This window comes from Calliopsis andreniformis, chromosome 10 (genome assembly GCF_051401765.1).
Source record: "Calliopsis andreniformis isolate RMS-2024a chromosome 10, iyCalAndr_principal, whole genome shotgun sequence".
Classification (NCBI taxonomy): domain Eukaryota; kingdom Metazoa; phylum Arthropoda; class Insecta; order Hymenoptera; family Andrenidae; genus Calliopsis; species Calliopsis andreniformis.
The window spans coordinates 8,601,864-8,628,227 of NC_135071.1; the positions used below are offsets into that span (position 1 = coordinate 8,601,864).

At 36.1% G+C, this 26,364-nt stretch overlaps 1 protein-coding gene across 1 annotated transcript in view; it reads right to left on the minus strand.

Annotated features, from left to right (window-relative positions):
* Positions 1 to 323: 323 nt before the first annotated feature.
* LOC143184444 (tRNA dimethylallyltransferase) overlaps positions 324 to 26,364 on the minus strand; it is a 153,422-nt gene continuing 127,381 nt past the window's right edge. Inside the window, exons 5-9 of the mRNA XM_076386674.1 lie at positions 16,231 to 16,346; positions 1,575 to 1,671; positions 926 to 1,039; positions 651 to 836; positions 324 to 580 (exon numbers count right to left, since the gene is read on the minus strand). Coding sequence (XP_076242789.1) covers positions 437 to 580; positions 651 to 836; positions 926 to 1,039; positions 1,575 to 1,671; positions 16,231 to 16,346 — 657 coding nt within the window. The 3' untranslated portion in view covers positions 324 to 436. The remainder of the gene's footprint in view (positions 581 to 650; positions 837 to 925; positions 1,040 to 1,574; positions 1,672 to 16,230; positions 16,347 to 26,364) is intronic.

Consider the following 26,364-nt stretch of genomic DNA (forward strand, 5'->3'; position numbering starts at 1 on the left):
CGGATATAAAATAGTTTCCTATATTACCTTCTAATTTAAAACGTGTTTGGTTATTTATTGGTAGTCGGGGTTTCAGAAAGAACAGGAAAAAACACCAGACCTGATACAGGATAGGCTGGACATACAAACTTTTTCTCTTTCATGGTTTTAAGACAAATAGTGTACAGAAGTATTTTTTCGTTTACTAGCTTTATCAATATCAGTGATAGAATACTGCTTGAAAACCAATGATGTTTAAAAAATCGGTATTTCAAAATGTGAGACCGAAAGTTCATAAGCTGTCCTGTCTATACTGTAAACTCGTCTGTGATAATATATTTAAAAAATAAGACTATTTATAATTCTTTTGGTTCAAAGCATACAACATATTCATAAAATAATTTCTGAATATCTTTCTCTTCACATATTATCATTAAATCAGTCTTTTTTAGTAACTTTATTCTATTTTCTTTATTATTGCGTCTTTTTCTATTGCTTCCCTTTCCTCTAACATCTTCTTCCGCCTCAAAACTCTTTTGTGTTTCGAACTCTGCAAATGTATATTCCACTGATGGTCCCCGACGAAAATTCGTTCACAGATCTGTTAAAGATAAATCAATCTAAATTTGAACACAAAAATGCGACTGAAAAGACTTAAAACAGGAACTTACGTCACAGTAGTGACTTTCTTCATTACTACTGTCAGTAACTTTAACGTTATCCACAGATTCGTTCAAAGGCTTCTGTTCAGGTTTTTCTCCTCTTAGTACAGCTTCTACTATTGCCACGGCTGGTTCATACACAGAACTATTCCACTCTTTCAAATTAGTGCAATCTAATGCATAAACTGGTGGTACCTAAAATCATTAAGAAAACGTAGTTTTTAAAAATAACAAGGAAAATTGAATCAAGATTTTTAGTACCCTATCACAACTTCGTTCCTTACTTGTCTATCGGTACGTCGAATCAAGCGATTCATGATCCATTTCTCTTGTCTCTTTGCATACCTTTTTGTGGCAAGTTTCAGCTCATCGATTCCCCTCTCCAGTAACTGCTCACCCTGTGAATAATAACATATTTATATTAATTAACACTATGTAGAAATTTCAAAAGAGCAGAATCTTGCGATGTTCTGTAACTCAATAAGAAATCCCTGTTCCCAAACGACTGCGTCTTTGTATATTCCATAAAAGGGACATTCACTACAAATAAAAATTGTAGCTTTTGTCACACCTGTCAGACCGATGGCAGCTTTCTCAAACTATGCCAAGCAACGCCAAACTACTAGCTAGACTACTATTTTACCAGCTAAATGCGTGGATGAAACAAGGATTCGAACCGAAACGGTGCTCGAAATTCAGAAGAGAAAGAAACGGGTTGGGAGCTATGGGGGAATAAGACATTCCTGGATCGGAACTATTCGAATCGCGCAACAAGAACAATGGCGGGATTTCAACCCCATAAAGCTCCCCGATTCGACTTCCCTCCGCGTGCGCGTCGAGAACATTTCCCTCGTGGACGAGCTCAGTCCCAGTGCTACACCAAGCGTAGCTGCATCAAACTTGATGACGTTGCAATTCGCCACGTCTGCTCACCTTCTTCTCTCGCTTCTCCTCCTCGGGCAGCACCAGGTAATCGTGGAACTCCTTGAAGCCGATACTCTGGAAGATACCTCTCGTATAATCGGGCGCCCTGCAACATGAACAGTCGTTGAACAACGTTTGCTGCCTTTTCATTAGCTCTTTACATCCTATGCCTTCGATTCGATCAACTTATTTTAGGAAATTACATGGGATGTTTGATTATGCCTAAATAGAGGGAAATTTAAGGAGTGATTTTAGAAAATCAAGAATGAGATAATACAATCGTTTTTGTGTTCTTGTTTGTTAATTAGAAACATTTAAAGAAAACAGTAGTTGTCATAATTGTTGATGTAAGGATGCAGGAATCTCATGCAGCTGCGGTGGGATTCTACGGCATTCGAGCTGGTCAGTAAATATGATAATATATATGTACAGTCCTGGGCAAAAAGATAGCATATGTATACTATATTTAATTTCTCATATTATATAATTATGATAGCATAAAATTTGTAACTGGCATACAACTTATATCTTATACCAATATGAAAAAATAATTCAGTTTGACACAATAATTAATAGGCTGAGAAAAAGAAACAAAAAGATATGAATGGGTAGAACCGAAATGATAGCACACTTATTTAAAAAATTGGCAAAAATAAACGAATTTATTAGTTTTGTTTAAATTTAAGTCTAGGCTCACACAATTTTATCGGTTTAGAGACCGATTACAGACTTAACAGAATTTTACACATATATTGAATATCTTGTATCGATGAGATTGAAAAAGAAGTATTGTTCAGTTTGTAATCAGTTTTTAGTTAGACTCTTCCATGTTTTATGACAGCAATAATCTGTTACCAGATGTCTAATTTTGAATTACAATTGGAATACCCTGTACAGATATGTCCTATTACAGTATTTTTTCAGGATTTCAAATTTTTCAATATTCATGATTTGCGTTATCAGGTCCAATTCTCTAAATGAGATACTATCTAAGTATACAATTTTTTCAAACAGCTGGCCCGGTTAGATTATAGTCTCTTAAAGACTACAGTATTCAAATTCTCGGTAACGTTCCATTAGCGCCTCGTACATATTCCATTGCATACTCTGACTGTATCTGTACTCCCCTCGATTGATTCACCCCTCAATTATGCAATCGATGAATTGCAGCTGTTCCTTTCGGTTTCTATATGTTTGGAATTGTTGTGCATTCCTTACGCAAATTCTTGCACGTCTTGCATTCATATGATGTGATAGTTCAGAGGGTATTTTCAAGAGGGAAAAAAGAGACGTTTTTTAAGACTTTTTTGTAAGCAAAGCTCGCAAACATCTTTTTTGTACTACATCAAGTGTTGAAACAACTTGTTCAAAAGTTCAGCGAGTGTAAACCTTCATTATTATAATCGAAAACTAAGGCAGGCACAATTAACCCTATAATGCGCAGATGTACATCATCCAAACCTTTTCTTAATATTTTTCTACTGTAAGCTTAAATGACAAAACTACAAGCTGTTTCATATATGTATTTCATAAAAGTTAGTACGTTTGCAAAGAATGTAACACTTGTGCGTAATGATACACGTATGGACTATGATATATTTTTAATACAGAAATATAAAAAATGAAAAATAACTTTTTCAATTACTTTTTGCTTATTTTCTGAAGCATCTTAGAGGAAAAACTATTATTTTGTTTCAAAATAAAAAAATTCGTATTATGGCATTATATTTCGTTTTGTCAAATTAGACAAATCATCTTTTGTATACAAATACAGGGTGTATCAGAAAATGTGGAACACATTCGGAAGGTAGATTCTATCAAACACAATGAAAACAGTTCATGTGCACGTATGTCCAGAAACGCTTACTCTTTTAGTTCTACGCTATTTCCTGTGTCTTGTGATATTCTCTTGAAGCTCCATGACCACGCGCCAATTTTATGTAAATTCGATTTTTCGTTAAAGATCAATAAAAGCTAAAAGCACAAAATATTTTTCAGTGTTTACGTACAGAGAATCCAGCCTCCAAAAATGTTGTACACCTTCTGATACACCTTGTAAGCAGAAGAGCTAAACGCAACACGAAACGCTCGGAATCTTCTAAACTATTAACCATCCACGCCAAAGACACCATCATCGTCACCCTCAGCGTCTCAACTCTCAAGACTCAAGCCCCATCGCTGTGCGAAAGCTTATTAAAAAGTCAGCGTCGCAGCTCGGGGACTTCCTTACGCGAGCAGCGTGCCGCCAAGGGGTGCGAGCTGGCAGACGTTCCCTCGTCTTTAAACGGCGGCGAAACGTTACGCGAGCACGTTTCCATCCTCGGTTCTGGTTCTCGAGTGGCGATCGTATCTCCTACACGAAAAGAGAACTGCATTTTGCAGGCTCACCATCTTATCACGGCTGGATAGTGATAGCAACCGAGGCGAGGTCGAGGCGGCTCGGCGGCGGCAGCTAACGTGGCGGGAGAAGTCTGCGCCGTTCGACGCGGACATGATTCGCTCGCACACGTGTCAATGCCAAGTATGTGAGTTGAGTACGGTATTTCCTCGTTACAATCTCCTTACATTGGTTAGAAGTTGATATTATTCAGAGTGGAAGAGTTTCGTTTGTGTCTCAGTCGCAGTTTTCGATAAGATCAAAATGGAATGCTGTGAACATGAGCCTAAGAGGTCCCACAGTATGAACTCGCCAATAAGTAGTGAGTCTATATCAAGAAAATACTGTGTATGATTTGATCATGGAACCATGTCCTGTACTACATATGACGCTTTCAAGATCGAATATTTTGCAGGCTGTAAACAAATTTTGTTTACTATTTGTTGATGATAGAAGCCTAAATAAACTTCATATAGAATTTAGTGGCTCTAGATCTTTGGGTCTAGTATTATTCGAGGATCAATACTGCATATATGCAATTCCACTAGAAACAAATATATTTATTGTTCAATTTTGATGAGTTAAAGTACAATATTGCGTATACACGAAAATGATAAATTCATATGAATTTTGATCATGAATCTACAACAACAGAAGACAGTGTTTCCAATTTTTTCTCCTTTTTCGAAGAAGTCAGCCACATAACTCATCACGTTAACTTAATGTCGTGAATTAATTATCGTGTGTAGTGGTTAGTTTCCTTTTGTCCTCCTTTGTTCGCGTAATGGAATTTGCACAATAGCCCTCGAATATTATCATACATCGTCTCGACCATGATTTATCTATACTCCAGAAATTACCCTAATTTTCAGACTGCACGTGTTGCGATAGTAACTCCTTCTAGCCAACAAATTATCATCTAATCATCTCTGGTAATTATCGAGGGAACCGTTATTAACGGGCGATAATCGAGATGTCAATCTTCCCGCAATATGGTCAGAATTAATCGATATCAGAAATCTGATTGTTTTATTATTAGCAAATTCCCTTATCCGGACATTTTTGTCTTCTTATTAATTGGGATATTAGAAGTTCTGCTGCAATTGAATGAGTCAGTTGACGAACAGTACAATTCCAAAATTAGCCATTTTCAAATAATGTCAAAGCTATATCTGGACTTCAGAGCCAATCCAGAATGTATTAAGTCACACAGAAAACAAATGGACCTAATACACTCTGAGTCTGGGGTGCAGTTAAGTAAAATACACAGAACTACACGTTGGGATCAAATATCTCAAAATGTAGCTTTTGGACTTGTATCGTTCTTCAACTTACCGATTCAACTGGAAATAGTGAAAATTGTATTTTAGTTACTTCAAACCACTATTCATCGAGTGGTGAGTATAGCGACAATTACTGTAGAGATGACGACGGCGGCAGAGGTGGTAGTAGCGCTGCCGGTAATTAAGATAACAACAGCGACAGTAATCATTATCGCAAATACGTTACTGCTCTAAAATATTTTTACAACCTGTTGCCAGGCAGCTCCTTGGTGCGCATATCGAATATTATGACGATTCCTTTATCGTCAAATGCGGGCAGTTATCGTGCGCATATGATAATCGGTTATGTTTGGCACTTATGGCTACCCGTAAAACAGAAATATGATATACGTATTATGTCAGTGACAAACGGGGACGGTGGCTTTCTGCATTGTTATGAGTCGCTTTTAGAATCGTTCAATTGTTTCGTGGGAAATGGTTTTTTTGAAGTGCTGGCCAGAAATGAGAAGTCCAGCTAAAGAACGTCCAAAGAATTTCGGGTCCAATTGATCCTAATACGCTATCTCATAGTATATAAAATATATTATAGCTATAAAATTGGCGTGAGCTTCAAGCCTTGAAGCACTTAAATCGTATGTTCGATTGACTGGATTTGAATGAACATTAAATACGGATATACAAGATATTCGACGATAGGTGTCAGAAGTTTTAAGGGATAATTTAATATGCCAAAATAGGATGAATATGAAGAATGGCGAAATTGGGTTTGGGTTTTGCTTTAGAAATATTAATTATTTCAGAAACGTCTAAAATTCACGTGACATGTGTCTGACTTATAACTTATGTTCAATGGTTAGACACCGTGAAGTCATTAGAATAAGTCACTAGAATAATCTCGTCTTACCTTAGTATGTAGTATAAATCATATATCTCTATACAAAACATGTTAAAAATATCAAATTTAATTTCCATCGTAAGATGCAAGAACCAAAAATTCTACAACAATTGTATACTTATGAAACGGAATGTATAATTTCCTCCCCATGGCCCATCTTATCTTGAATCAGCTATGTCAAGGTTTTCTTTTATTTTGACATTCGTGCTGTACCTCAGGAATTCATCACTAATTTTAATATTTGTTAGTAACAAGCAGAACAATTCAAACAGGATAATGTAGAGTCTACGAAACGCCTATCGTGTACTTTATTTAATTTTAAGCCAGCACTGCGCTGAGTCCCTTCCCATTGAACTTTTTACGTCTGCATTATACCATGAAATAATTATATATATTAATAAACGTGTTCTTCATGTTAAGTGTAAGCGAAATAGAATAAAATCGTAGCCATTAACACGCATCCTGCATACGAGAGGAAATTTTCCTTTGAATCTTTTCTGGTCGAGTATAGACCACTGAGCGATCGATAGCCACAGATTTGCTCGATCAACTTTTCACGTAGCCAGTGTAATGAAATTTTACACGCATCGTTTCGCACGATTCTGTCGCTACATGTCATCCTGCCACTACGTTGCTTTTTTACCTAACCCTCTAATCGACCTCTCTTCTGACGTAAATGTAACCATTTGCGGTTCTCGGTCGATTTAACATTTTTTTACCCCTAGCAACGTTACAAGGTACCGCAGAGTGGTTGACAATGAGCGCAACTTTGAGAGTAAATGTAGCATACGAACAGGTGTTTATTTCTTTTCTTTTATTTTGTGTGTCTCAGGGATTGATTATAATATCCGTGATAATATTTTGTAAAAGAAAATTGCATTCAATGACTTTAATAAGAATTTATTGAATTTCACGGGCTCTGGTTGTTGAAGTTTTTTTGTGGATTACATTTGAGGGGAAATATTAGAGTATATATCCATTTGAGAATTTCTTGTAACAGTTGTTTTCGAAAGTCACTCTGAAATTGTGTGTTCATTTATGAATACTGCGAACATTTTCTGCTGTCTAAGTACTTTCAGAATTCTACACATTGGGATTTCGATACTGTATATAATTACATACAAAAATACCCTTAGTCTTTGGCACAGGTGGTTAGTTAAGATCACCAAAAGAACTAAATATAATTTTCTCAGCATGATTAAGTTCAAGATTTAGAAGTTTCAAATATTCAAATTTTGAACCATTCAAATTTTTAAATATTTAAGTTCTTCAAAGTTCTTTTATACACAGGTAGTTATAAAAATATCCGGCCACATTAACAGTTTAGTAAGTGTTATATAAAATAATTATCAATACTGACAAAAATAATTTGTAATGTATTTTTAATAAATCTTTAACGAATATTTGAATAATATTATGAAAAGTTATTTTTTAAAATGTATTGTCACGTGAATGAGTAATTTAATAAATGAAAATTTACTATTCTATTAGGGTGGCCGGATACTTTTTTGACCAACTGTATTTACCTCAGTCTTTTGTGAATCTGTATTTGTGGTCTGAGTGACTCTAAATTGATATGATAAGAGTTAAATAGAATAGTTGAGCAGAACATTTTTAGGTGATGCATTTTACAGGAAAAAAAATGCGAATTGCGTTAATATAGCTAATACGCAGTATAGCATTACTATACTGTATAATAAAATTACTACAAAATTTTCTCATTTTGTATGTTCAAATTTTTTTAGCGCTGGATGACAGTTAATGAGGTTTTTATAACTCCGATACGTAGCAATTTTAGCCAATAAAAAGTCCCGATATTTTATTTAATAGTTCCTTAATACAAAAAGTTATAAATCTATCGACTTTTTCAGACCTACAAGGTAAGATTTCACAACAAATGCACAGAGATTCACAAAAACTTTGTCTTTAATCGTCTAAATTTTACCAGACCCTCCATTTGCATTCATTTCGCATATCATCAAAAAGATCGTATGGTAAACGACGCGACGTTGTGTGGAGAAAAAAAATGTGAGAACGAAATCGTAAAATTTATTAACCGATTTGTCCACCGTGGCAGCAGTATATGTATATCTCAGACTGTATGCAAAGGAGGATCGAAACACGATTGCCAAGCCGGTTTATTTTCCGGTTTTCCCGAGATGGAAAAAGTGTCAGTCAGCAGACGATTGATCGCCATAATTTCGAATGCATGCCCAGACGTTTTCTTCCTTACGTGGCAGCTGTTATCAATACCCACCATGCCGATTAGCAGGAATAGCATAATTAACAGAGGCATCTATAATGAGCGAAAGGTATTTAATTTGCATATAAATGCAAGTCACGTGGCATTCGGGGATAACCGAATGATTCGATTCGCGAGAAGCTCGGCGGTACCTGCAGGATTTTTAAGCGATGAGTTTCTTTCTTTTCGCAGCTTCGAGGAAAATTATGGATGCGGGTGAATAATATTGTTAACGAGGCGGCTCAACGTTCTCGGAAAATAGTTTATATAACTATCGCGATATAAATTGCGGAGAGTTAATCACGACACGGATGATAAATGATGATTCATTTAAATATTTAATGTGTTTCGATCGCTAACGAGACTGAACAATATTGTTAATAAATCAAAGGAAATTGAGTAACCTTGAGGACTAGAAATTTGTTGAATTAATTATTCAGCTAATGCATAATAAAATAAAGAATTATCATATACCTACTATTAAAATATTTTCTGGTTAATGTAAGAACGAATTTATCAAAATTGGAGAGAAGCAATTACATTTGATAGCCTTTGCCTAGACAGTTACCTTTAATAAATGAAAGTCTACCTACTAATATAATAAACTACTAATGAGTGGTACTTAGGATTAAAATTCTAATGTATCATGCACCTAAAGGACTAAGCGTTCAGTATTTGTGCATGTGAATTTTGCCACTGTTTTCGTGTTTAGAACCTACTGTCCAAAAATGTCCTACATACTTAGAAACACCTTGTATAACTTCAATCTTGGCCTACATCCTTACCGACTTAAGTCAATGATTTTAGAATCAATTGTAAACCGTAAGTTTAAGGTATTACTGTATCTACTCCGACACTATAATAAACACTTACTTCTTATAATAATATCCTTAAATGTTCACCACGTATACACCAGGAGAATAACTTCTTAAGAAGCTTGCTATGCACAGCTAATTACATACTTCTTGTAATTACCTTGAAAACTGAAGTAGAGTGTTTAAGGGGTTAAAAAAGAAAAGAAGAAGTACGTACATATACTGTGCAGAGGAACGTACAGAGGATAACGTACAGCAGTGGATCGTCCAATGATTCCTCGATATTATCGATCGAAACAATAACAGCGTTGCGTTGCCGAAAATATTCATTCGCCGTTTAATAACCTCGTAAAGCTTGCATATAATTTGCTCAGCGCGGCACTCTCATATCGGCATGTTATATTAATCACACCTGCCTTCTGCAACTTTGATGTTGCACGGCGTGACGTCACATCCGGCAAGAGTCGAGGAGGCAGAGCGGGGCATTTGCATAATACAAGACATGCTACTTGCAGAAATGCGCGAGCACACGATGGCGCGTAAGTAGAAGTGAAACGGACGACCGTGCATGACGTGAAAAAAAGAAGGGTTAATAATTATGAGAGATATAATCATCGCGAGAGCACTCGGTCGTTCAAGTGTTTGGGCTCCTTTTACAGGTGCAAAGTTTCTGCATGACCGTCGAGACCAATCTATGACGTGTTTGTTCAGGATTCAATGTTGTTCAGAATTCCTTCTGCCCCTCTCAATGTTTGATGAATGAAATTTGTGGCGTTGTCATATCGATGAATGAAAATTTTCTCTTGTTATTGTGATTTTTTTTATTCTATGTGTTACATATTATGCCTCAGACGCCAATATTTCAAAAACAAAATTATATGATTTAGGTCATTTTGTTTCAAAAGTTCTAGATCATTTCGAGCGCGTGAGAAGGGTTTGTTTTACATTTTTGCTAAAAAAATTTACTAAACCTAATCAGTTAAAATTTTACATATATTTTATATATAAAATGTAGACAGCACACAAATGTTTTAAATTCGAAATAATACATACTTACAGAAATATTTGAATTGGTGTGAAATATGCTTTTGATGATTTGTTTAAATTGCTCACAGTCTACTATAAAAGCTACTTGATATAAATTAAAAAACAAAACGGAATTTTAGTTGGTATCAGTATGGTCATATATTGAATCTGAAGAAAAACATAAAAAGAAGTTAAAACTAATAAGCAGATGTTACCTATTGAAAAAAATGTAGGTGCGTCCTTTTCTTTTTTGAAGCTTTTCGCAAAAAAAGTGTACTATTTCCATAAACATTCGTAATTTTTGAGGTTTACTAAATACAGAAATATGTATTTATTGATGTGCTAAAAGTGCAAATCAATCTATTAAATCGTTTTTTCTCTACACTGTCAGCAAATTCAAGAAACGTCGTTTCGAGAAAAGCGCGTTTAATGTTTTCGCTCACCCCAACCTCACTGTATACTAGACGCGATGAAATGGATAAAGCTCTATAACTCACCTAAGATTTGAAATGTCGATCAATTTTGGACTAGTAATTCTGAATAATTGTACATTCGAAATACCAAAAAAAAAAAAAAAATAGATCAACTTGTTTTAACTCTCTAAATGACGCGGGGCGCTTAAGGTAAATGTGCCAGTACCTGGATGTTTAAGATATCAAATGTACCACTAAGTGGACAACCGAAAAATGCATATAACTCAACACTTGAATTGCGTCTCAGTAATAGAACATACTATTTTATGCTAATACTCTTTGTTTTTTATTAGTAGTAGTGATTTCATATTAACTCCTTCACATACAATGACGAGTCTTACACGTAGTCACATTCTCGAGCCCCACATGAATATCATGAATCAGACTCTTGGTATTGTTACTGGGAACGTCTTTTCCCACGAATTTGGGTGCACACTTTCTTGAGTTAATTTGTACTACAAGGAGTTAAGTAGAATTTAAGTTTAGAGTTAAAGAAAATTAGCGTTAGTACCCAGGTATCAGGACATGGCCGACTACTGGGACATTTACCCTACTACCACAGATTTAAAAATGGGTAATTTTGCAGTTGTACTGTTCTTTAACTCACTGATTCAATATTTTTGTTGGGGAAAGGCTTTCGACGATTTCCAGAGTAATTTCGCGCGCATCTCGTACGAACCCACTCAGAAACAATAACCTTTACTCCTCTTCGCCCGTTCACATGAACCTCCCTGATTTCATGGCGTGTACAACGCATTGCACGTGTCGTAGCGGACAGCCGACTGTAAATTGGCCTGACTGTATAATTTGTATAGCCACTAGTGCAGCGGTGTGATACAGTTCGACGCGTAGGGTGCACATACATGCGAGTGGCAATAATTAGCGATAATTGTCAGCGCTGGTATTAAACGCCAATTGAGCTACCGGAAATTCGGGAATATTATCGGTCGATAGGGCGAGGAAAGTGGAAGTGGACTGGGTGGAGGAACAGGAGAATTATCGCAAGAAGGAATTAATTGCATATGGGTGTCGCAAAAAGGGCAGTTTACATATATTACGTCGCCTTTTCTCGCAGAAACGCGTGTTTTTCCTTGCCGAGGAGAAAGTGGACGTCTGACCTTAACTAACTAATGTAGAAATGAACATGTGTTTCGATTAAGAGAACTTTACTAGTTTGATTGGAGGAATCGAACCTTTTTATTTTCTTGCCCTATCAGATATAATATTTTCAACCCTTGCTAGTTAAATAAAGCTCACTAGAGTTTCTAATATTCTCCTGATGCCCTCTTTTTCTATATACATAATTGAATCAGTGAGTTGGAAAACAGTAGAAGTTTAAACACCACAATTTGAGATATTTTATCACAACAGTCTTGGGCATTCTGTACAGGGTGTTTCTGAACATAGCTTTCATAGCTTTAAGGGGGGATAGCTTTAAGGTGTGATTCTAGACACTAAAATAAGACGAAAATTAAGAATAACAATTTCATGTTTGAGACTTCATTTGTTAGTTATAAGCGTCTAAAAATCTGGTGGAAATCACCAGAAATGAGCCCGCGACGAGACCTCAAGCAGTGGTTGTCCGCACAGTGTAGATCACATACTGTCCAACAGTTATGATCTGTCCCCTCGCTTGCGTCAGGTGCTGTTGAGAAACACCCTGTATATATGGAGTCCAGAGCCAGACTGCTCTTAAGTTCAGTTACTAAATTAAATATATTTTTTTTTAAAACCTTAAGAACAAGAACATGTGATAACATAAAGTTTAAACGTTTTTAAAACTTTAAAACGATTAAATTAAGTCTACTTATTCTCTGAGTGACTCAATACTAATGCACTTTGTCTCTGAGGTCAAAATATAGTTTTGAGATTATTTCTGTATCTGAGAGACAGACTACCCAAGTCCATTCTTTTTTAAAAATTAAATTTTGTACAGTATTTTACTGCTTTCTTTAGTTAAATTGCATTATAATTAAAGGAGATTTAATAGAAATGGATAATTGCATTTGCTTTTCTGCTTTCATGAAAAACAACAAAGATGGATTATCCAGTACAGATTTGAAACTAGCTAATTTTTAACTTGTACTATCCGTCAACTCGCCAATCGACTTCTATTAAGAAAAAATAATAAAATCTCATTTTCTAAGAACTACAACTGTAAAGTATTAAACAGCGAACCTTATAAACCTTTACTATTCACGCCGCTGTGGTACAGGTGTAACAGCGAGGGGCGTGAAACAGGAAATCGAGGCGAATAAAAGCAATAGACCCAATTCTTGAGAGGTTTATCAGCATCGCACTTTTTCCTGAGTACAAGTGCTGTGGCCATAACGTACTGTGTTTAATCGAATCAATGCTTGGTCTTATCAGTGTACGCGTTTCCTTTAACAGTGCTCAGCCGTAGTTCTTGCGTGAAATACTCTTGATCGAGTGAAAAGTTCACCGACAAATTCGAAATATTGAAGATTTATCGGACTCTGCACTTTCATCTCGAGCTTCGGTAGTTGTTTTCGAAAATTAAGAGAATATAACATGTATTATGTAAAGTAAGTGTCCCGGGATTTTTTCCAAGCGAAAATTGTTATCGTGCGTGTAAAATCAATTGAAATATGCGTGACCTAAAGAGAGGAGGTGTATTATCATTTTTATATTCAGAGATATAGCTTTATACGAGGTATAAATTGAATATGAGGTGTTACAGTGGAATATTTTGATTTTTGTTGGAAACAAAATTCTCAAATAAGGCACTCTTGGGTTTGGGAATACCTTGTATTTTTATACTGAAGCATATGTTGTATAGGTAAACTACTCGTTGTTGCTATAAAATGTCTTGCATAAATAAATTGCAATGCTCTCTACCAAACTACAGTAAATAGATTATTTCCTATTTCCATCGTATAAAACATTGAATTTTCTACATTTTCTTATCACAGTCACATTCATTTCAAAATATTAAACAATAAATATACCGCTTGATTATAGAATTTTTAAAGCATAAGCTACAAATTATTTGAATAAATGTCGAGAAACTACTTATTGCAAAGAATGGATAACTTTATTTAACTCTTCAGATTTACGCGAATTATTCAAGCATAACCATTCGATATTTTATGTTGTTGTTAATACTACACTTATTCATTAAGTAACTTTTCTTTAAAATTTTAAATACTTTTTGGCTTTTCCTTAAAAACATTTTTTCCTGCGTTATGTTGCTTTTACGACTTTGCATCTAACACAGTGCATAAGCAATTTAGTTAAATATCATAATAGATACTTACACTGATTACTTGATCAACTAATTTCGAGACATGACGCGTCGTAGGCGTATCTCGCTATTTCATGTGGATCATCGCACGCGAGAGCTTATGCACAAGGCGGGAAAACAGAAGAAAAAACAAGAATTCGAACGCAACGCGAACTCGGCTGGTCGGTTCTTGCATGTGCGAGAAACGCAGCGAAACATTTAACGCCTGTTACTCGATTCTCGTGGAATTCGATGACTCGATGAGAACGTGTAAGTCGAACCCCTGCTGCAAACGTGCATGCTAAGAAACCGTGGAATTGTCGTTTACAAACAACATGGAATTCTGGATTCGCGACGAAGTAACGGTACGCTAGGGGATCACTGCATGCTCGATATTTGACGCAATATTTTCCAAGTATTTAGCATATTGTAATGCAGTTAGCTGAATTGGGCAGTAATTAATTGAGTACTGATTGCTTCCGTTTATCTGATTATTGAAAATGATCATGGTAATTAGAAGCAGTAGTCAACTAATTGTTAGGGAGTGGTCAGGCTCAATTATCGCTTCTAATTGACAATAACTAATCAAATTTCAAACTTAGAAATGACAGGTTCAATATAATAATTAATATATGTAATAATGATGTTACTTGCAGATTATCTACCATGAATTTATGAATTATTTCTCAGATATAATTACTGTCTGCTATTGATTGATGAAGACAGTCGAACGTGACTACTCCCTCCTGTTATTCAATTAATTATTTGTAGTCTGCAAACAACAAAAATCTAACAAAGATTATAAAAAATAATTCAGATCAAAAGTGAATTAATAAACTAATTTCTACTGTATATAAAGAAAAATCTCACACATATTTTATTAGAAACAATGTTAAAATGTATACAGGATGTTTCATGCAACTGGGCACAACAAACAGTTTCAAATTGTAGAAGATAAAAAAGGTTTCATTAAGCAAAATTAAATAATGGCACGTGTACATGACCTGCTGGACTGTGTGTCTGCCTTGAAAGTATATGGAAGATTTCTAGATTTCGAGTAAGCGAATGTTCGATATAATAGATTATGTAAACTACATAGAAAGAAAGAAACGAAATGGAAACCATGAAAGTCAAGTAGCAAGACATTTACCCCTATCTTAAGGCTTGAGAACCGCTATTCAGGTATCAGCTTCAAGCTTCCTAGGTACTAGATACCATGATAACGCGATTATCATTCGGTCGAGTTTTTTTCCCTTCATACGGTACTCTTCGATAAAGGATCGTGCACGACTACGAAGGCCAGTACTTTTCCTCGCGGCTGGCTACTTTATTTTCTCGAGAGCATCCGGTCGACGCGCTCGCGATTTCTTATTTCCTCGCGATTGCCTACTTATATTTAACGAACAAACGCAAACGAGCAACATGAATGAAGCCCAGACAAATAGAATCCACTGTTCATTGATATTGTGTATTACTTATTTACTGCAGTAATAGCACAACTCAAAAAAATACTATTTTGAGTTATTAGTATAAAGAAAAATGGTACTTGTACTTAATGTGATGCTATCTTGTTTTCTTGAAAATTAAGTAACAATTTAACTGAGCTACCCAAAAGATTGCGATAGAGTCGTGCACATGTCTCTAAGCAGTTATTGTTGTTACACATTACAATTTATATTACCATAAACCTTGATCAATCTTTTCTTTAAGATATATTCATTTGACAAATTGTCCTTACAAGGTGTCGCCACGACATTTCAGGACATTTTACAAACTTTACCAAAAATTGTATCAAAATTGGGCTATATGTATTTACCTCTATGTATATTCTATAAATTAGAATTTTGTATCTGCATTTTTTTGGGAGATATGGCTCTTAAATTTTAGTTTTTATACAAATGTATTTAGTATCAGTCACTGGAACCACTAATGAGGTTAGCAACTGCAATGCTTAAGAATTTGTAGGAAATTTCTTTCAGGATGCAGTTTACACCAAAAGCCTCAATAGTGACAACTATATGATACTGAGCCATAAAAATTCTTAAACACTTAAAAATGTTTGGTTAAAAAAATATGAAATGAGTAGGAACCTTAATACAGAACACTAGAAAATTGGGACATTTGCTTCAAATTAACTATTCAAGCCAAGGTGTTAAAGAATGTTTCCCAGTAAATGACTTAAGATGTTTTGACGAGCATCGATAGGTTACTCGTAACAAAAGCGGAAGAAGAATAAAAGGATAAATCCTTGGAACGGGCAACCTGGCTCGCGTGACGTAAAGCACTTACTGTCATAACTCGTGCACTTACTCGCTAGATTCAATTCGCTGCTGGTTGTATCGCTGATGAAAGTCGAGCAATTCCTCCATCAGACCGGCATCCAGCATCCCATCGACCCTGCTATCCAGTCGTTGGTCCAGGACTTTCTGCAAGAAGTTCAGAGAAAAGGGGCTTAAATTAATTAACCGAAAGGTTGTCGCTTGTCTTACTCGACAAGCATTACTCTGCTTTTCCATTGACAGTTATTGGATAATGCTTGACTATCTTTTACTTAATATCCATTGTGATCGAGTTTACATCATGCAAGTTGATAGGGGATTACGCCGAATGTTATGCAAACGGATAGAGAATGATAGATAAATTTTTTTGCAGCGTGAGTTTACACACCTATAGAAACAAGAAATGCAATATAATCATTTTTCTGGAAATAAATGGGTAGTTATGAAAAATGATATTAAATGTAAGGATTACTAATAATTGCTTATTCTAAGAGTGATTAATGTCATAATAAATTATCATTATTATTAAGCAACAGTTTCTTGAGTAAATTTTTGTTAACGTTAAATTAAATAATTATGCAGATAGAAATTTCCTTTTTACTCTTCTTAAGACTTTTATATTTTCAACTCATCTCGGTTCCTCATAATAGTGCGATATAATAAAATATTCTCTTCAACGTCCCATTTCCTGTGCTTTAACGAAAAGCCCACGTTGGCAATGGCTGGTTAATTCAGACCAAATAACTCGTTATGAGATCTGGTTTATTGCTTTATGTACCTATCAATCTCCCGCTGAATCATCCAACGTGATCGTCTCATTTTCATTGCGTTATAAGAGGAAATTGTCGAATAAAAATAAGAAGAGTTGTTAAGAGATAGGAAGTGAAGACAGGTACTCTCTTACTTTATTGCTTTTTTAAATTCAATTTTCCTGAGAGTCAATCTCCTCGGCTTTTAACTTCCAACTTTTAACTTGGATAGTCAATGATCGTTTTCTATAATTCTATCGATGATTGCGTGAAAATCACGTCGCGGGTGTTCGATCTCGAAGAATATGTAGGTACTCTCCGTTTAGTTTCGCTCCCTTTCTCTTACGAGAAAGCTTCGCCACCTTTTATGCGTATAATACAGTGCCCTGACAAATGAGCTACTTCTGACGAAGACATGTATCATCAATATCGCTCGCGCCTAATTTTAGGAAAGCACGGGTAAAATAAAATAAAAGCGACAGTGGTTCCGACGACGTTCAATTTTAAGATGGTCTTTCCTGGTTGGTGGCCCTGAAAAGTTTCTAGACAGATTTCGTTTCGCGGCGTAGTCGTTTGAAGGAAATTTATGGTTCTTTAACCTTTAACAGTTACGTGAATTCTGTACGCCATTAATGCAGAGTTAGCTGTTGATGAGTTTGTATTTATCATAGTGATTCACTTTCTTCTTGGGTTGCCGCTCAGAAGATGAGTAATCATTAGCAAACCTTTGACCTCCGAATAAATTTCCTGTGAAATTTGATTGACCCTTGCCTGGTGGATGTAGCGTTCATTTAATATGTTGATGGCGATGTCATCTATATATGGCTAGTAGCGGTGTTTACTTGACTGTGAATTCGATTAATAAGAATTTCTAATGTGACTTGTTGGTACCAACAGAGTACGGGAAAATTATTCTATAAATTGATATTAGGATCGCTGAGCAAGAATAGAGACGCCATATGTAAATATATTTACCCCAAGAAGTCTCCTCACAAACAGAAAAAGAGTTCTACATATGTTCTCACAGTTCTTTAAAGAATGTATTATATTATACATTAATATATTTTTCTGCTATTTATTTTATCATTTTATGACTATCATTGAAACCTGCGTTAGAAAGAAACAGATTAAGACTGCAGTTAGACTGGATGCGTTTGCTGACAAACAATGTTCTGATGACTATATCTAAACTTGTCTGGCTCATATGATAAACAATTTGGACATATTCATCAGAACACGCATTCACTGCAACAGCAGCCTAAGGGTGTACACACTTTATCGTTTTGAAACTACTGAAGAATTTGTTCTAATTTCTTTTTTTGTCTTGCACATTGGAAAAATCGTGCATTTATAATAAGGTAGAATAAGATATTGAAGCAAAATTTTTTATCATCATTTATGATTTCTTATACTGAATAAAACATATTTATCATAGCAGTATTTTAGTTGAAAAATCTGAACTTGATACTACTTTTACCACTGCAAATCACTCAAAAATAATAATTATTGTTACGGATTTTGAGTCAATTTTCTCCTTAAGAATTTATTCAAATGGTTTTAAATTGTTGCCCTATTCATTCTAAATTGTGAGAAAATTAAAAAAATCTTTCGCCTTAAAACGGAATAAAAGTTACGTCTGTATTTTTTAACTATGTTTAAGGAAAGCTTTAGCTAGCTTAATCAGAAAGACTAAAGGCGAGCTTTTTCACTATTAACAACCGTCATGTAACCTAAATTTCAGTTAAAAACCATCGAACGTAAATAAAAACTTGCTTCATATTTCAAATACTATAACTTGTACTCTATTTCTCATATTTTCTATATCTCTGAATATTGTATGCATTCCTTAGCTTTTTATACATTTCAAATTGCCATAAATGCATAAAAATCTACAGTCTACTAATTAACAATATCTGAATGAATCGCGATTGCGTCTTACACCCTTCTACACGTTCATAGCCTAAGGACACAGTAGCTCTACGAAATCACAGCTACGTTACAAAGGCTCTGGGTATCAATGAACTGTGGGATTTGCGCAAGAGTTTGAAGGCTGGACCGTGCCATGGAAAAAAGAGAGGAAATAAGAAAAATAAGGAAAGAAGAGAAGAGAACGACACCATCGTCGTCTCCAACAGGTTCTGAAATTAATCTTCCTCTCTCTTTGTCTCTCTTCATCGCCCTCCGTTTGGGACACTCGCTAATAGGCAAAACGCGTTAGGAGAGTTCCGTGTCCTCGAAATCGTCGACGTGCAAAATCTAACTGGTCAGGCATGCGGTATCGATATCGATAAACCATCTCGACGTGACTTGGTTCTCAAGCATACGTTCAAAACAAAAAAAAAGCGTGTTACTCATCGGGACATTCTCAGGATCACAGGTGCTAACAGCATCGTATATCAGAGACACCTGCAGAATTAATCAAATCGCTTCATACGGGATCATACATAGGTTTCTTACGGTGGATCTATTTTCCCTGACGCTTTGGATTCTAGTAATCTTGTGAGATATCGTACAGCTGGTTTTGTCAAACACTTGATCGCTCAGTAATGATATTTTTGTGTTGGAAAGATAGGAAAATTTGAATAAATGTATTGGTGTTCTTCAATCGTTTCCTTTTTTTTATGAAATGGGATATGGAATCTTAATTTATGTAAGATCGATAGGGTTTTGAATTTTTATTAATACGCTTTTAATAATGAAAAAGACAGTATTTATAGTAACTGATTATATGTATAGCTCTAGTACGAAATAAAATAAAATAAAATAAGATGAGATAAAATTCAGTTTTAAATTATATTTTGTACTTAGGACGAAAGTAGAATATTTGTATGTTATCTATTGGTAACGAAACATTTTTCGCAAACAGACTGGTTAATTTCACAATTAAGTAATGAAGTGAATACTCCTTGCATTGCAATAAAAATCGTGTAACATGTTAGCAGGTAGTTTTTATATAAAATTTGAAATTACTAACTATTTTTGGTAATGTTAATGGTAATTGTAGCATTAAATGAGAAAAATTATAAAAATATGCGTGAGTAATATAGAAATACATACCTACATGAAACGAATTCCTATACTTATTAATAATTATTATCAATTAATATAAGTGTACCTAATGCTAATATTGAAATGAACACTGAATTTTATTTTTCAATAAACAGGAAGATAAATTTTCTCTAAATTCAATAACTAATGCTTCTTGTAAAATTTAGAAATTCCATATTTTGTCACATACAGGGTATATTGCTTCTGTTATTTAAACAATTGTGTTATATTATTATTTCATTAACGTCTCTATGCTAGTTGTTACAGTTTACACAGGTGTAAGCACTGTTTCCACATATTTCTCTTTGAACTACTTATGTCTTTTGGTAGATGATTACCATACTAGAAAATTCAGGAACTATAGAAACTATTTTCAATTTATAATTATTAGTGCTATACGTTTGCATAGTAATTAATGTTATGTATTTGGTATCGTGAGAAAGTTCATTTCTCAATTCAATTTTTGCGAAATCAATTCCACGAATTCTTAACATCAACATCAACCCTCGCAAGACTGATGTTTCGCAATTTTTATTTCCATCATATTCAAATAAAACAGAAAGCGGCATAAGCAGGCACAAAAGAATGAATTCACCAATTGGCTATCGTAGCAGCTGTGTAATTAAGTGAATTATTCGCATAAATTAACGATTATTTGCAAGTCGTAAATTAATCCCCGATCGACGATCCGTGTTCTATTAGTTATCTCCACTATCTTTTTCCAGGTTTGCACATTAGTATCGGTCCGTCATAAAAACATAAAATACCTGATCAGCCAAATAATTGCCGATTTCCCTTTATTAAATATGCTTTTGAAAGACCCTGTTCAGAAATTAGAGCCGATTAGAAATCCCGATAAAACGAGCAAATTGAGCACGTGCGAACGTCCGAAGGCAACGAAAACGAAGGTCTCCACGAGATGATTACACAAAACGTGGAAAGTGTGTACTCAAACGTTAGCATCGTCGTGTCGATAGCAAACACGGATTTGGATATTTTCTGGTCAGCTTCTCTGTAGTCTACTTTCTTCCCCTTTTGTTTTTTTAATGAAGGACCACCGACGTTGTATCTTGGTCATTAGTGTCCCAGTGTATAACGTTGAAATATCCAGACTTTCAATGATCAGATAAACGTGAATGTCAAATATAGCTAACTATTAATATTCGTACCAATGGACGGTTGTTGATTAATTTCAGTTCCTTTAGACGCTATTTACAACTTGTCATTATACGTAAGATTCTAATGATCACAGTGAATCTATTATTACTCTTAAAAAATTCGCGTGTAACAATGTTTATTTCGAGCATGTGATTATGAATGCAGTTAGAAAGCTACTAACAACGACGAATCAGAAATATAGATATTATCAGTAACTCTTTTATATCTGCTATTCTTTAAATGAAGAAAATCATGACTAGATAAAAAAGCTCCGAAGAATATATTATTTAGAGTCCATATGTGTACATTGACTAAATTGATCAGTAATAGGATCAACAATATCACCAGCCTGTTTTTAGATTAAAAATTCCAGTCACACAGAAATATTTGTAAATTCGAATATTGTTCTAGCTGTGGTTTTCATCCCATGTAGATTTTATTTTTCACAAGGCAATGTTAACGAAATTACACGGAAAAAAATGTTAAGTTAAAATTATTAAAGTCTCTTATAGGATTTACAGAAGTACTCTAACAAGTTTAAGTTTAATAGAACCAATAAGAGTCGATTTTGTAGGTTTAACAAAGCTGCTGTTACTGGAGTCAAAGTACAAAAGTCTATTCTATTTAAATCTACTTAGGAGACTTGCAAGATTTATATGATCACTTTCTTCCGTGTACTTCACAATGCCTATTTTAAGAATGCAACCAATTTTGTAGACTCCCAAAGAAATCGAGGTGTTTAATTTGCCTACCTGAAGTGTTTTAATTGCCCCTATATATTGTTTCGATTACCTCAAAAACGATTTCCTATGAGCGTAATTTAAACTTGATCCATAGGTAACAAAAAATCATATTTTCAAATCAAAACAAGACGAAAATATCAAGTAACCCTTAAGCAGTATTTTAGGCTGCAAAACTATTCTACAAACGGAAATAAAAATTGTATTTTCAGAAACCTTGTATTTTCTAAGTTACATGGTACACAAGCATTTTACAGTAACTGAAAAATTATTTAGAAAAACTCTCCTAAATATGTCCATGACACTACGCCTGATACATGCATTCTGCAGTGATACATGGAAAAATGTCCTCCTCCACACTACATTCAATCAGCCCTAAACCTAAAAGAAAGACACAAATTTATTAAACAACCCAAGAGCAAAGTGGAATCCCAAAAAAAATCGAGAATAGAAACGCCAAACCGAGATTCAAATCCTGGCATATCAGTTAGCAAAAATCCCGGCTCGTAAATAGCGGCAGAGCAAAGTAGAAGAGGATAGGTCCGCAAGCAATCTAAAGCTTCAGCTAAATTCCCAATTAACTCGTCTGCGCGAGGATTAGGCGGGGAGGAGATGGGGAGAGAAAAAAAGAAAGGCTGGCGGGGACCCAGCGCGCGAAACGGGCTTCTCAGACCTCGCCGCAGCGTTCTCACGCTCGTTCACGGTTAAAACGCGACCTCCGCAACCCGTTTTGCCCGCGTTCGCTTTAAATCGCATTTAAATGCCGCGAAGAGGCCGAGGGCTCCCGCGCGGGACCGCGCGCACACGTGCGCCTCCGCGCCGACACGGTTCATTCATGGGCGGCCTCGGTGACGCAATCATTCGATGGTAGTCGGTATTTAGCGACCACACGATACATGCCTCAACCACGCTTTACTTATCCTGCGTGTATACTGGGCGTTTTCAAACATGTGGGACATTTTTGGAAGATAGCTTCTAGACACGAAGACAATGAAGAAAGTCCATGTGCAAACGCTTAGTTCTTTGCTTACACGCTGTTTTGTCTTAGATAAAATGCTGGCCTAGAATCTGTAAAAAATAACGAAAACATAGGACACTTTTGGAGAATAGGTTGTGGACACAAAGGACAATGAGAAAAGTTCAAATGTTTACGCCTGGAAAAACAGTTTTTTAATTACCCAGTATTTAATATCGCCTAAAATAGGTCTGATTAGCTGGCGCTGGTTGCTCGCGCGCCACACGTCTCTTTTCGCTCCTTGCGTGGTCTGCAGTGTCAGAGGAGAAATACCCCCCTTAGACCTCCTTGAGCTCCAGCGTAGGCAGAATCCAAGATAAAATGTTTCCCAGTGACATCACATAGTAGAAAAGTGGGTGTATTGCACGTAATGTGGCTAGAATACCTATGGTATGCCCATTCTTTCACTGTATGGCATCACTGAAAGACATTTTATTCAGCAACAGAGTTGTCAGGAAATTCTTCATCGGCATAGAAAACTAGTTGCATCAGCGATCTGTGACATAGTGGGAAATAGAGAGGGAACAAGTTAAACTCAATAATGGGAAACTGGGACTTTAAGGTACATGTCGCTTGCTTATTCCCAGTCCTAGTTCCTCAACAACGACTTTAACTTATTATTAGTCTCTCTCTATTCCCTACTACGTTACAAATAGATGACGTAGGCTAGTTCTCTACGTTAATGAAGAATTTTTTGTCAATTCTGTTTTGCAATCTAGCTATTCTGGTTGTATCTCTGTGGTAAACTGACGGCTCGCAAGCAGAGCGCAGTATCTCGCGCTGGTATGTTCGATTTAAATGTATTATTTCTTTAACCATTTAAAATTCTAACAATCTTTTCATACGAATGTTGAGTGACCTAATAGAGCAAAGTTTGTGCAACACGTAAATAACTAATAGTGGAACGACGAGCTGACTAAAGAAGACGAGCAGCCTTAGCCAGTATTATCCGATGCCGGGACAAAATGTCTTCCTGTTACATCGTAGAGTAAAATCGTTGGAGTATCGCATGGTGTTTAATTGCATTGTCTGCGGTACCCCACTTTTCTACTCTATGATGTCACTGGAAGCCAGTTCGTCACGGCATCTGACAATATTAGCCCTAGCCTACATGCTGGTCCATTTCTTGAGTGCATGGTGTACTCTATCCTCTAAAATTCGACTAGGCCCAGAGATATTTCGATCTGTGAAATGAGTAATCCACGATCACGAATCTTGAAGAAAGTGTCACACCACACGCAATGTTTTTTTACTGTATACGTGTCTAGAATCTACCCTATAAAAATGTCTCACATGTTTGGAAACATCTTATATACGACCCTATGCCTGTGTAATCGCGAAAGAAGATGCTGCGGAAGACCCGTATGAACGGAGAAAGGGAGGAGAGGACAGGAACAGGAGTGAGGAGGAGAGTTGGAGAAATGGAGAGGACTGAGCCAGAAGGTGGAGGGAGAAAGGAGAACAAAGACAAATGAAAAGCTAGTCCCGAAATTTTACGAGTGAAATACGCGTGCGCTTTCAGTGGGTTTTATGGGATTCAATAATAATGAGAATATGCTTAATAACAATTAAAATAGAGGGATAATCGCTTCGAGTATTTTACACGCAAACCACTTGAAAAGGAGAGAAGGCAGAGTTGATGATACTGTTATGTTTTGGAGGAAATTTGTAGGTCCCGGGTATTTGACAGTGATGCGGTTGATTCCAGTCTGGGGCGGTTGATTTGACAGCAAGTAGTGACGGGTTTGATCCTGCTTCTGATTAACCCTTCAGCCGCGGAGTAAATTACCCCGTTCACGGGCGATGGCTCAATTTCGCTCAAACGGAGACGCGGGAGCTGACTGTGAAATTTTCGCTGAGGAATCTTCGAGAGAAGATTAAAATATTGAAAGACAGCTTTTTGTTCATGCTTGTAAGGACTGAGCAACGATTATCTTAATTACGGATCGGTTTGCTCGAAATTTTGGATACTGCGATGAGTGGAGTGAAATTTACAGGTGGTACAGTTGCGATTCGCTTCGATACAGATACAGAATAATCGACTGGATATTTCGGAAGGATATAAATTACGTGAATTACTGGGTAATGATGTAACCTGGGTTCGTTTGACCAATTTCCTTTTACTTATCAATTTTTTATAATGAACAAAATGTACAAGATATAATTACGACTGGAACTTTGACTGCTTTGGTAGTTGTAGTATTAAATTGATTTTGATATAATGACGTTGATTAAAAAATTTTGAACCTTAAATATTCAAAACACGATTTTGGAATTTACACTACTGTAAGGACTTTGAAAAAAAGTATAATAAATATGTATATTTGAATGTATGTACATAGTGTGCACATGCGCGTGAGAATTTGACGCAATGATTTTGCCGTAGAGGTTTTAATGGCAACCAAATGACTCATGTTATAGTTACCACAGTAAGCACATAATTAATTATAACACTGCTTACTTTTTCACTAATCCATCATCACAAAATCGTATCAATTTCATTTATCGCAACCAAGTAAACAGAGCCTAAAATGTATATGAATTCATTTCTCATGTGAACCTAATCACTCTAAACACACAATATTATAAAAAAATAGATAAAAGCGTAGTCAAATTGGTCTACATAAATTTTCCCCATAGCCTTTCTTCGTGAAATGACTCATGTCCCAGTAAATTTCGCTTCTTATTCCGTCCGCCATCTCTGCGGTGAACATAATTTCAAACGGTTAAAAAAAACCAGAATCCTCCAAACTAGTTTATCGCTTCGACGTGGCCACCACTTTCGTCACGCCTCGAACTCAGCCTTAAAATAATCGAAGACGTACATCCACGCACAGCAACCCCCGACGGCGTTGCTCTGTTCCCCGCGTAATTAACGTGCTGGATCGATAATATATATTTCAGTAGTTGTTCAAATAAAAACCATTAACATGGCGGGCCGCAATGGTGGTCGTATGTCAGTCAATTATAGGCTGCTCGTTCAAGAAAATAGTGATACCTCGTCCGAGAATAGCTGCTGAACGGAATGGCACGAGCGGAAGGCTGTTACCCTACAAAGTGGCACGTGACAAACGAGGTAGAAAAATGATCCGTTTCGGGGTAGCGCCCAAGGGAACGAGGAGCCGACGAATTCCTCGTCGCCAAGAGTTCGAGGCAAGTAAGGAACGCGGTTTACGTAATAGAAACGGTTCCTCCGGTTTCACCGTGGATAGCAGACAGCGAAGAAGCCGAGAGCTGAAACTAGAAAGCCCCGGCTGCTCACTAATCGGGCCAAGGTCCTTCCAAAGGAAGCGGAGGACGAGGGGAAGGTGAGCGTGTACGAATTTTCACGAGCTTGCTCGAGAAACGGGCTATTCTAATGTTTGCGCTAGGACGGGGCCAGAACGTGATCGCTAGCCTGCAACGCGAAACCACTTGCTAACTGTGGCGTAGAGATTCGTGTGAACTTCTGTCGC